This window comes from Microtus oregoni, unplaced genomic scaffold, assembly GCF_018167655.1.
Source record: "Microtus oregoni isolate MIOR12 unplaced genomic scaffold, Mior012 000021F_ref0000039, whole genome shotgun sequence".
In the NCBI taxonomy this organism is placed as follows: Eukaryota; Metazoa; Chordata; class Mammalia; order Rodentia; family Cricetidae; genus Microtus; species Microtus oregoni.
The window spans coordinates 10,624,426-10,637,659 of NW_024543080.1; the positions used below are offsets into that span (position 1 = coordinate 10,624,426).

The 13,234-nt window shown below is 38.4% G+C and overlaps 1 protein-coding gene across 1 annotated transcript in view; it reads left to right on the forward strand.

Annotated features, from left to right (window-relative positions):
• The window catches only part of Tmprss11e (transmembrane serine protease 11E), an 88,420-nt gene that overhangs the window by 60,215 nt on the left and 14,971 nt on the right, over window positions 1–13,234 (forward strand). The window contains exons 5-7 of the mRNA XM_041671122.1: window positions 6,305–6,429; window positions 10,883–11,004; window positions 13,035–13,102. Coding sequence (XP_041527056.1) covers window positions 6,305–6,429; window positions 10,883–11,004; window positions 13,035–13,102 — 315 coding nt within the window. The remainder of the gene's footprint in view (window positions 1–6,304; window positions 6,430–10,882; window positions 11,005–13,034; window positions 13,103–13,234) is intronic.

The following is a 13,234-nucleotide window of genomic DNA, read 5'->3' on the forward strand; positions in this document are numbered from 1 at the left end:
TCTCTAGGGATCTGATGCTCTGTCTGACCTCCATAGGCACCAGGCAAGCAAGTGGTACCCATGAATACACGCAATACACTAATACGTTTTTAAAACATTGTCAAAGACGAGGAGGAAAGAATGTGAGAGCTAGAAAATCCCTATGTGTGTGAAATTCTATCTTCTAGATGAGACATGGCCGCAGGACCCATGACCTTACATGCACCCTATCAGAGAAGCTATTTGTGGTTCATGATTACCAAGGGAGGGGAAGTCGTTTTTCTTTGGGAGTATGACCACAAGAAGACTGCTTAATGCCATAATTGAATAAAAAATAGTCATAAAAAAAAGCTACAAAAACATACTACCCATCTTTGCTAGGGTTACTATTGCTGTGAAGAAATACCATGACCAAAGGCAACTTGGGAAGGAAAGGGTTTATTTCACTCACAGTTCTCTGTAATAGGTCATCATCAAAGCAGTGAGGAAGGGAACTCAAGTAGAGCAAGAACCTCGAAGCAGGAACTGATGCAGAGACCATGGAGGGGTGCTGTTTACTGGCTTGCTCCCCATGGTTTGCTCTGACTCCTTTCTTACAGATCCCAGGACCATCAGCCCAGGGACGGCACCACCCACAATGTCTGGGCCCTACCCCACCAATCACTAATTAGGAAAATGTGTTAGAGACAGTACTTATTGAAGGCATTTTATCAGTCCAGGTTCCCTCCTTTTACATAATTCTAGTTTGTGTAAAGTTGATATAAAATTAGTAAGCACACTACCTATGCCTATATATACTTTTTATTTTGTTTCTTTCTTGGATGATTATGTAATTTTGTTTTATAAATATTAGAGTAAAAATCACAGTGTCCTGACAATACATAGTTTATTCAAAATAAAATGCAGCTGAAGCATTTACATGGGTGGGAAACGCAGACATAAACCTGTAATCCAGTGGTTCTCAACCTTCCTAAAGCTGAGACACCGTAATACAATTTCTCATTCTGTGGTCACCCCCAACCACAAAATTATTTTGTTACTGCTTCATAACTATAATTTTGTTACTATTATGAATCATAGTGGGAATATTCGATATGCAGGATATCTGATATGTGACCCGCAAAGAGGTCTCAACCTACATGTTGAGAATCACCATTGTAAACTAAGCTTATGCCATACAAGTAGTAAACACATTGTAAATGTTAATTGATGTATTGCTATTTTATTTTATTTCTGTTTTTTTTTATGTTGGTTTCTCTGTATGCACTTGGCTCTATAGTGCAGGCAAGTCTAAAACTTAAAGATCTGCTTATCTCTGTTTCCTGTGTGCTGAAATTAAAGGCTTGCACCACTATGACAAGCCTGCTTTTTATTTTTTTTTAATTAAAAACTTAATGTGTTCACTCATGGGTGTGCTCATGTGCACTCATGCACACTCATGCCCATGAGTGTGTGCCATTGGGGCCAGATGTCTACATCAGTTGTCTTCCTGTTGTATAATATTAGTTAAAGATGTGTTCCATTTGTTTATGCTGGGGAAATTTTGATTAATGGTGCAAAGATATGTTTCATTCTTTTTTGTTTTGTTTTGTTTTTGAGGAAATTTGTAATGCCTTAGATACATGATGTTAACACTTTTTTTTCTTCTATTGTTCTGATATAACATGTATGTTATACTATGTCTTATTTGTGTTTCTCACTCTGTGTACTTTGGTAGCAGTTTTATAGTAGAAAGAATATATAGTTGGAAAATCATGTGTTTTAAATACAAGTAGCAACATTAGCCATAAATCTTGATCACCATATGAAGTATTTTATGAAAATGAGACTTTCTGGAACAGCAGTTTCTCTTAGCAAGGTCTGACTTGCCTTTCCTTGTCTTCAGTATCTCAAGTTGTTTCCTAGAACTAAGACAGAATCTGAGTTCATTGAGAAAGATCAAACACTATAGTATGGTACCAAAGAATGACTTTTCTGCAAGTTAGTTTAGACAACTTTCCTTTTGTTACTGAAGGATGAGCAACTCTTGAGCATGGGGTAGGAATGCATACAGAGAGGTGACATTCATAAAGGTACAAAAACAAACAAACAAAACAAAACAAAATAAAAAGCTGTCAATATGATGCTTAGGATGAAAAGGTCAACCAGAGCAGAAAGTTTTAAAGTCATCTCCTAAACACACAAAAGCATTTTGTGGGGTGAGCAAAGGATAGACCTCAGATGCTCTACACAGGAGGCAATAGGAAGAGCTTGTTAAGGGAAGAAGTATGGGTGTAAACAGGCTAAGTCATTGTCCATGGCACTTGTAGAAAGAGAGTCTACGAGAACCGGGAGTGTTTCAGGTCCTAGGGAGCTGGGAGAGAAAACTGTTACCAAGCTGTGGGTCAGATACTGGGAATTTCAAGAACATGTTTATCAGCAGCAGAGTGGGAGACAGATTTGGCAGGACTACAGCAGGAACAGATCATTAGTGTTGACTTGTGGGCTATCCATTGAACAGTCATTGCAAACTCTGGTTTGGGGGCCCAACCTGATACATGGCTTCCTTTTATGTGGTGCTTGAACTAAGAACAGTTTTCATGCTTTTAAGTGATTGAAAAATCAGCTCGTAAAATATTTTGGCAATTAGAACATATTTAAAGATCGGTCTCTAGATATGAAAATGTACAAGGATACAGCCAAGCTCTGCATTGATACTCTATTGTCTGTGGCTGCTTTGCAGTACAGTTTCAGCACTGAGTAGCTGTAGCAGAGAACCCACAGCCTAGAAACCAGCAACAGAAGGAGCTATGCCTTTAACAAAAGCTGGCCAGACTCTGGCGGAAGAGGCTGATGATTGATCACTCATCAGGACCATCGAGTTATGGACATCATAATCATGCTTGTTGGAACAGTGGGGGTTGGCCTGAGCTGCTGAGATGTGGTAACTGACAACATCAGCACTACTTACCATGAGGGAGAAGGAACAAGAAATTTGAGAGCCGCTGTTGTTCTGAACATGGTGCTGACCCATGCTAAGTGGGAGCTTGTTCTGACAAGCTCTCCTCAGAAGCATAGCACTCCCTCCTTACATAATCACCCACAGCCTGCCAGCAGGCTTGCTTGCTGTTCTGTCTCTCACTCTCCCTCACATTTTGCTGTCACTGCCTTTCCTTTTTTAGTTCTGTCCTAAAAATGACATACTAAGAAATGATGTTGATAACACAATGTTGGGTCTATTATTTGACTTCTAACAATTTAAGGCCAGTCAAATACATCTGTACCTTAATTCCTATATTTATTCAATTCTCACTAATTATACATTTCCCCAAATGAAAAGAAAAAAAAAAACAGGAAGCAATTTGGCAATTTGAAATTAATGAAGGAATTAGAATTCTAAAAGTCTTCCTGAGGGTGAGTTGAGATGAATTAAGCTATCTTTTGGAGTGGCAAAGAAGTGTTTGGACATGGTATCTGATACAGGACATGCACATGGTACAGGAGCATTCACTGATGTGAGAAATAGATTTATTCCTCCATTTTATTGGTGCTTTTAGAACACTTTCTAACCATATCTACTTTGGAGCAGTTTAGTACTGAATGACTTGCTGAGAAAAAAGGTAGCTAAGAAATAATAACTTGTACCTTAATAAAGGGAAAAAAAGAAGCCAAGTTACTTGACATGGAAACAATGCTATAGATTGGGGAAGGCAAATACAAGGTTTCAAATGGCAAATATCTTGGTAATGTGGGTATCAATATTACTATCAATAATTAAAATAGGTATGATAAATGCTACTTTTTGTATACTTTTTTCACATGGGCATTCAATATAATAAAATTACAACACTTTTACCTCCACAGAGCTCATCAGGTTAGGAGTGGATGTAATAATTCTTGTTTTTCATACAGAGACAACTTGAGAGAGTAGTACATCTACCTGGATAAAGAAGCTGGTGGAAGCATGCAGAAATACACTCTTATAATTGTTTGTCTAAATTGTCTTAACTGGATTCTCTCTGACTTTGTCCCATGATATCCCTTTTGCCTCCTAGCACCAAAGAAAGCATGCCACTCAGATATTGAAGGGATCAAGAAAGGAAGCCAGAATAGTAGCTTGGCACAGTAGTAAAATGAAGTATACACACACACACACACGCACACGCACACATAGACATACACATAACACCCCCCCACACACACACACCAGACCTGATCTTCTTCAGTCAGTTATAAATTCTCTATAAGTTCTCTTTATCATTTTTTATTTCTCTCTCTTCTCCATTTCATTCAAAAGCCTAATTTATTATTTAAGGTACCTATCATAAAACCAAAAACATGCATGGATCCAAATGAAAGTTTTGTTCATTTCTTATTCTATTTCTGCTAATAATTCAGCACCTCCTATGTTTTTATTATTCACACACCATATAATTACCTTAAAATTAGAATGCAAAATACCTCTTATTCATATTCATCTTCACTTTTTTTATTAAGTGGGTTATTGACCACTTTCTTGTTAATACAAGCAGATTTGCACTCATCAACTTAGTGATTGCTTTGCTTGGATTTCTTTCTGGATTAAAGAAGTCACTGTGAAACAAATATAACTTATACTACACATCTCAGCAGAGTAACCATGTCGTTTTTGCCATTTTATCCTGATTTGTGTACACATAAATTTATATTCTTCATCTGGCATGCATGACATTTTTTGAAAAACCTCCCTTCCCCGTATCAACCCCAAAGTCTTGCTTACGTCTGCTATATGCATCTCCTGTCTTCTGCAACAGATGAATAGCAAGCATTCAGAGATAAATGGGCAGGAATAAAGCTGAAGTGCTTCGTGGGCACAGTACACATGAAAAAAAATAAACTCCTGATGAAAAAGTATTTTTATATTATAGTAATTACCATCCTAGGAACAGGTGTTTGGAACCCTGCTCAAGGGAGAACTGACGATCAAAGAGGTCAGAGAGGTAACACTGAAGTTTCCATGGTAAGCATCCCATGGGAAAACTGTAACAAGAAGGGCGGGAAACAACTAGGGTCCCTTGGGCCTAGACATTATACCTTATAAGTGGCAGCTGGGACAGGCAGGATCCTGTGAAGATGGTAACACAAATATTCCCTATTCTATGAACCAGGCACAAAGGTGCAATTATAGTGCTACAAAATCAATGTGACATTTCCTGGTGGTCCTACATACCAAGCAATGAGTACTCTTTACTGCTATAAATAAAAAGTATTTATTGCAAAGTACTTTTCACATTATGAGAAGCTTCCTGCTCTCACTGGGGTGCTACAGACAGGATGGGTGTCTTGTGCCTTATTGAGAGGTGGCGAATCTTAGCATTTGAATGGTTTGAGTCTGAGTCAGAGCTGGTAATAAGAAGGCTGGAAGTACAATGCTCTTTAATGGGATTTGGTACCCAGAACTTCCCCACCAGGTCATGACATTCTCTCCATTTTTCACGTATTGGATGAGTAGAATTTTAGAAAGAAAGAAGCCCATTCCACTCAATTTATAGATACAAGAAACAGCTAATTTTAAAAAATAGCAGCATTATAGCCAAACACCTACCAAGCAGTAACTATTTTTTTTTTTTTTTTTTTTTAGTATTTGAATTCTCTTACTAACTGGAATATATAATCTGAATGACTGGCAGTTGAACCAATCAAACAAAAGTCTGGTTTACCTTCAGGTGTTAGGACTGAGCTTTGAGGGAAAGATGAAGTCACACAAAAAGGGCTACCAAAACATTACAAAAGCTTATAGGTAAATATTAGCTCAAACACTAGGGTTTTAGGAGGACTTCCATAATCTCTTCTGTGCACCCTCAAGGTTAGGTTTGGAACTGGATCATGAAGTTGGAAGGCAAGTCGAATTAGATTTGCAGCATGTTATGCAGTTTAAGCTTTACCACATTTCATAAGCCATTGAAAATTCTACTGTCTAGAAACAAGTTTTAAATGTATAGCTCTACAGAACCTACTCTGTAGCTTGTAAGCTGCTTGTGGGACATAGGACAGCTAACTAGTCCAGAAGACCCATGTATAAGCCAAGCACTCTTATTATTATTTTACATATAGAACTATTGTTTAGTCCTTACAAATAATGTTTAGTGCCTATAATATAGAGACCATTCCTATCATCTTTGTGCCATAAATAAAGAAAAGAAACAAATTACTTGCCCAAGGTCAGGCAGTCAGAACCAGGGTTTGTCTCAACAGCTGGGAAACAAGACAGCACATGGCCATCCGAAAGCCCAGTGTTGCTAACTTGCCTAAAGTGTAGTCGAGAAATGTACGGCCATGTAATCCGTCTGTTTACTCCCTTCCTCAGGCCGCCTGTGGTGAGGGCCAGGAAGAGAACTCGTGTGGAGCCCTGGGTTATTGGCCTCATCTCTTTTTTATCCCTGATTGTCCTGGCTGTGTGCATTGGGCTCACCGTTCACTATGTCAGATATAGTAAGTATGAGATGCCATGGTATCATGTGACCTACTCCAGCTATTTCCTCATGGAATTTCCTGTTTTGGCTTGCCTCGGGGTTGTTTCTTCATTGCTATGATTTATTTGCATAAGAACTCTTTGACTGCTTTGTTTTTCATTTTAATCTCCACAAACCAAGGAGGCTTCATCCTTCCATCTTTAAGGGAACAGCGCTTCCTACTAAGAATAAAATGCTACTTTCCTTAATAACTGGGAAGTGTATGAAGGGGCCTTAAACAGGGGAAGACCACAGATTAGCTAGAATGTGATGTCTTGAGTTAGCTGAGGTCACATGACAGTAACCTTGATTTAAAAAAAAATCTAGTTCATCAAAATCTTAATATTTCAATAAATGAATTAGACACTGAACTATGATGTAAAGCTAAACTCTGTTGGGCACTCAGTAAGTTGGAAAGATGTTCACAATGATGTGTTATTAAATAAGTGCCTATGTTAACTTAAAATCTTATTTCAGAATGTAATGATGACAGAGGACACGATATGCTGAGCTTAATTATGAGGGGGTTCACTTTGTGGTAACCAGGTCTCTCACTGCCAGATGAACTGCGAATTGCTGTTATGAAGAAGGTACCCAGGGGACTACAGAGCTATTCTTCCAGGATGTAAGAACCCTTCTGAAGTTTCCCTGTACTGTGCCTTGCGTTTTAATTAGTTGACTCAACTATGACCTCTTGCTTAATATCTCCCTGAGTGACTAGATTATATGTTGATATTGAAGGCTTTGAAACTTTAGAAGCTAATCACTTGATTCTAATTTAATTGGGAATCTGAGGCAGGTGTTTCGCCTACAAAGAAAGAGCTATCTGTAATCTGTTTATCTTTATGCACTATCTACAAAGTACAATCTCAATTTCCAGACCACAGTGGATACATCTCTTTTGGGTGGTTAAAAAAATGCTTAAAACAGATTTTCTTTGAGGTGCTGTTTATACACATGTAGGTCTTTAAAGCTGGGGTATATTTATTTTGGTAATAGAAATTTCTCTGGAACATTTTTAATACAAAGGAGTTGCTAAAATAACATTGCAACACAGATCTGTTATGAATATACTGAGCTTCATTATGTTGTAAGTATTGTTATTTCTCTATGCATGTGTAAGGTTATAATTTACTCAGTTTTATATTTCAAAAAGTTTGAATATTCCTGGCATATATTAAGTCCCTTATAGATGTTTATATAATAGTGAGTGACAAAACAAATGACGTGGTTTTAGGATTATCTGGTTTCATAAGAAACCCCTTGCAATGTTAGAGACTTGGTCACTTTTGTGAGAGAAAAGCACTTCTTCCTCCATCCCCTTTGCCTCTTCCTAAACCAAGTTGTGTAAGGTGATGGATCTTACTCACATGTGTACACTGAAAACCAGGTCATGTTTTTCAGTAACTGGTTCCTGCGTCATATGGTGTGGATGATCAGCTCAGAAACTGTAACACAGGACTTCCCACACACCACACCTGAATCAATAGTAATTGTTGTATGTTACTGTTTTGTATGTGATGTGTGATTTACCATCTGGAAACTAACAATGGAGGAACTAAAACAATGAGCATTCTGTAATTCTCATGCCAAACCAAATGGTTGTGTTACAGAGTAAAGACATGTGACTAGGTTTGGAAAAACATCGTTTTGATCCTCACTTTATGAAACCAGGACACACACACACACACGTACACCCCCCACAAACATTTGTTTTGTCACTCACTATTAAATAAACATCTATAAGGGACTTAATATTTGCCTAATAAGGTAAAATAAAACGCAGAATAGAATATCAGTAGTTTATAAAGATAATTACGCAACTTTTCAATATTTCAGTAGCTTGAAAACTTTTCTTTCAAGCATGTATATTTCAGGCACTTGCCTGTTATTCCTGGCATTTTGGCCATTCAAGGTAAGATTTATATAGAAGGAGAAGTAACAAAAACACTCCCTCTCTCTTGTCCCCCACTTAAGTTGAGATTACTCAGAAATTCCTGAACTTTTATTGTCTCCAGCCTATGCTTTTTCTTCATACTTCATTTGTTGCTTGGGCTTGTTAAAGTGACCATCAATTTCTTTTTCTGTCCTGCCAAATCCTCTAGATTTGGCCAAAGTATTAAGTTTGCCAGGGTGTTTTGAATTAATGTTATATTAAAATTTCATAATTTTTGAAACCTGCAAGAAGGTTCATTACACAAAAGTGCTGGCCGTGTATGACTGACCATTTGATTTTGATCCTTGGAAGCCGTGTAAAGGCATAGGAGAGAGTTGACTCCACAAGTTGTCCTCTGACCTTCAGATGCTTCCCATGGCACTTATGCCACACACACATGTGACCTGCACACATAGAATTTTTGTTTTATTTTTCAAGATAGGGTTTCTTTGTGTATCAGTCCTGGCTGCCCTTGAACTTACTTTTAGACCAGGTTGGCCTTGAATTCACAGAGATCCACCTGCCTCTGCCTCCCTAGTGCTGGGATTAAAGCTTAAAGTAAAGGAGTGCACCATCACCACCTCTCTCTCTCCCAATAGTTTTAATGAGTGGGTATTTGTATTGTACAGGCTTTTTTTTTTTTTTTTTTTTTTTTTTTTTTTTTGAGACGGGGTTTCTCTGTGGTTTTGGAGCCTGTCCTGGAACTAGCTCTTGTAGACAAGGCTGGTCTCGAACTCACAGAGATCCGCCTGCCTCTGCCTCCCAAGTGCTGGGATTAAAGGCGTGCACCACCACCACCCATGGGTATTTGTTTTGTTTTGCTTTTTTCATTCTAGGACATTCAAAGGAGTCTGTGCTTAGTTAGGCTTTGTCTCGAAATTTTGTATTTTTTGGCTTTGTCACATTATTTTTGTCAAGTTATTTACATTGCTGAGACTGGAAATCCCTAAATAAAGGCAGCACAGCTTTCTAAAGGGGTTATTGTAAGGCAAATGAGGTGTAGGAATAGCCTGAGTGCCTATACCTGAGATGCTGGTGCTTGGTGTTAATTCCCTTTTCTGCTGGGGTTTAAGGGAAGAATGAAAAGAAAGGAAGGAAGAGGAAAGAACTTTGCTGTCTGACAATGGTTTTGTACTCTGTAAAGATTTGTCACTTGTACTGGTCTAATAAAATGCTGATTGGCTAGTAGTCAGGCAATAATATAGCTGGGATGACCAGAATAAGAGAATTCTGGGAAGAGGAAAGGCTCAGTCTGCAGTCATCACCCAGACTTAAAAAAAGCAAGATGAGAATGCCTCACTGATAAAAGTTACCAAGCCACATAGCTAACACAGACAAGAATTATGGGTTAATTTAAGATGTAAGAATTTGTTAATAAGAAGCCTCAGCTAATAGGCAACCAGTTTTAAATTAATGTAAGCCTCTATATGTTTCTTTGGGACTGAATGGCTGTGGGATCTGGTGGGATAGAAACCTCTGTCAACAGAGCCTGAGCCTGGGTGAGGCATAGTCCATTTTCTTACAATAACTATTTTCAATGGTCTTAGGCTACTGTTATGGTTGCAATGCTTGGTACAATATCTCTCTCACAGAAATGTGGTAGGCATTAATATACGTGAAAAGTAGACACAAGTTTCCAACTAATTGATGTGTAGAAGAGGAAATTTGTACTACATTGACCCTGCAATATGTCAACAAACCAGGTTGTATGAATTGGCAGTAGAGATTGGACACCAGACAAGACATCCCCTAAACCTAGAGGTGGAAAACGAGTTCTCTGACAGAGGAGTCCAGTGAACCTATATAGTGTCTATGGAAGGTTACACCAGGTGGGAATTCTAGCTCCCTAAATTTCTGCTTTCTGGAGTTTGAGTAGTGGTGGCACACGCCTTTAATCCCAGCACTTGGAAGACAGAGGCAGGCGGATCTCTGTGAGTTTAAGGCCAGCCTGGTCTACAAGAGCTAGTTTCCAGGACAGGCTCCAAAGCTACAGAGAAACTCTGTTTCAAAAAACCTTAAAAAAAATTCTCCCTACGCTCATTTCCATTTCCAGTGAAAATACATTTTCTCAAACTAGAGTCCAGAATTGATGAGTAGTTAATGCATGGGGGAGTTTACTTCTTTAATATAAAATAATTCAGCCATTGGTAGCTTCTAAACACAACCTGATGTGCTCATTCGGCTGGCATGACTGCATATCCTTTGGGCCAACTAGGGAATGGATAACCTCTGAGTAATTAGCTCACAGTTCCCATGCGGTATTCGCATGGCACTCCAGAGCACCAGGCGTTTCTCACAAGTTTTACAGTCTATATAATACAGTGTGATAAGTATATCCCTTTATTCTGAGATCACCCGGGAGCCTGGAACAGGATGATGGAGCTGAGCATCAGCATTCCTTCTTGTCTTAGTGTTTTAAGTAAGCACCAAGTGGAGTCATAATCACGCTTTATACATCTGATAAAGATTATGATGGGTTTTACTTCTTCCCTTGTAGATCAAAGGAGGACCTACAATTACTACAGCACATTGCCATTCACAAGTGATAAGCTTTATGCTGAGTTTGGAAAAGAGGCTTCTAAAAATTTCACAGAAATGAGCCAAAGAATTGAAACTATGGTAAGTGACATCTTCTCTATGCTTATAACACTATGCTTTACTTGTAGACATCAAATACATCCATTTGGTGTATATAAGACATTAGTATTCATCCGGGGGAGGATTTAATAGTTAAGAAAACAGAAAACCAGCAGCACAGAACAAAAGAACAAAGGCTTGAGTGATGAATTCCCATCACTATATTACCTCGACCACAATCTGGAAGTTTCTTGGCTAGTGAGACAATTTACATATGATGTGATGGAAAGAGAATTGAAGAGAAACTCCTATCAGCTGATGTCAGTCAGTGCCATGTCAATGTGTGGCAGATCACCTTTCGCTCCTGACAAATATCCTTGTATGTTAATTTAGGTATTAGGTTAATGTAATTTGCACACATGTCTTTTAGTTTTAATATTCTGAATAGGGACAGAATGGAAATAACTTGCATTGGCTTGTTTTTGTTGCTAATATGAAATACTTCAATAGTATATTTTCTAGTGAATGGAGGTTTATTTTGGTTCCTGGGTTGAAAAGTGCTGGGTTAAGGGTTGCATCTGATGATGGCCTTCCCTTCTTGGCAGATTCAACAGGGGACTTCACCACATCACTAGACAAAAGACAGAGAGCGCTTGAGTACTGAGTCTCTTCTGCTCTCTCTCTCTTCTTCAGAGCCACCAGGATTCAGTCATGGGCTCTGCCCTAATAACCTATCTAGTCTGACTCACCTCCTGAATGCCCCACCTTTAAGCACTATGGTTTTTCACTCTCTTACTACATTACAATGGGGATTAAATTGCAGTTTTGTGAAGCCCTGGGAGATGTTCCAACCATGTCTAAACCTTAGACAAACTGACACCCTTTCACAGAAACTGCGCAATCTCTGAGATCCTGGTGACCTGTGTACTTGAGAGTGATACATGTGTTCCACAATATTAACACACATGTAAAGAAAGAAAGGGAATGCAGCTCAGAAAGTCAACATGCTACTATATCCCTTGGGTTTGTTTGTTTGTTTGCTTGTTTTTGCCATTTGTCAAAATAAACTTTCTAAGATCCAAATGGGTTTCAATTTAAAGTAATATAGATATTTTGTAGCTTCCAAATCAATAATTTTGAAATTACTTGATAAAAATAAACCCTTAAGTAAAAACTTCCAAATGAATCACCAATACAAGGACATATCCATATGATGGTCACAGTAACATCAGTGGAGGACAGATTCAGGAATCAAAGAAATAGAAGAATAGAAGAAAAAAGCTAACTCTTTCTGCAATTCACCCATCTGTGCTCACTCTGTCCTGAGACGACTTACACACTGAAAACAAGAAGGAACTGAAAGCTTTACTTGCTCAAGTCCTGAATTTTAAACTTCAAATTCATTTGAACTACTACAGCAAGAAATAGTTTCATAAAAATACTATCATCTTACTAGAGAAACTTTGTAGCTGTGTTTTTTCAGAACTCCAGTCCATGGGGCTTTCTCGGAGCGTTTCCAGTGTCGAGCTGGGCACCCAGTATGTGAGCACACTTAGTTACCGTCCCATGCAACACTGACACACATTCATTTTTACAGCCCGCTCTCACTTAGGGAGACTATTCCCTTCCTTCTCCAAAACCACCAGTCCAGACAACTTCTTTCTCCTTTAAGCTGTTTGACTCAGGCATTTTGTCACAGTGATAGAAATGTGAAAAACTAAGATAAATGTTCCATTGTCCTTGTCTGTCTGTTGTAAAAGTTCTTAACTCAGGAAGTGGAGGGCGAACTGTTTCAAGGAAACAGCAGGCTCACCGTCTTTGATGTCCTTCTGAGCAGAAGGTATAGGTCTGCGCTGGCCTCAATGTGGCTGTCATGCTGAATGCAGAGCTCAGCTCCCAACACTGGGTAGGATGCCAGAGAGGATTCTTCAGGTTCAGTACATTATGAATGGTCTGTGTTTTGTTCGCTCGCTTGCTTTGTCTTCTATTTTAATTTGCTCCAAAACATTGGATTAACATGAAGAATTTGAAAAAACTTCTTTTGTTGATGAGTTTCAAATGTCTTTTAACAGGTGAAAAATGCATTTTATAGATCTCCACTGAGGGGACAACTTGTCAAGGCTCACATTATCAAGTTCACGTATGTAGACCTAAGATGTTATTCTAGATTTAACTTAATGTGGAAACAACATTTTTAATGCTAAAATTTTTAACTTGGTCAATAATAAATATATTTTAAAATACTAATGATTTGATGTGATTCAATTTAACA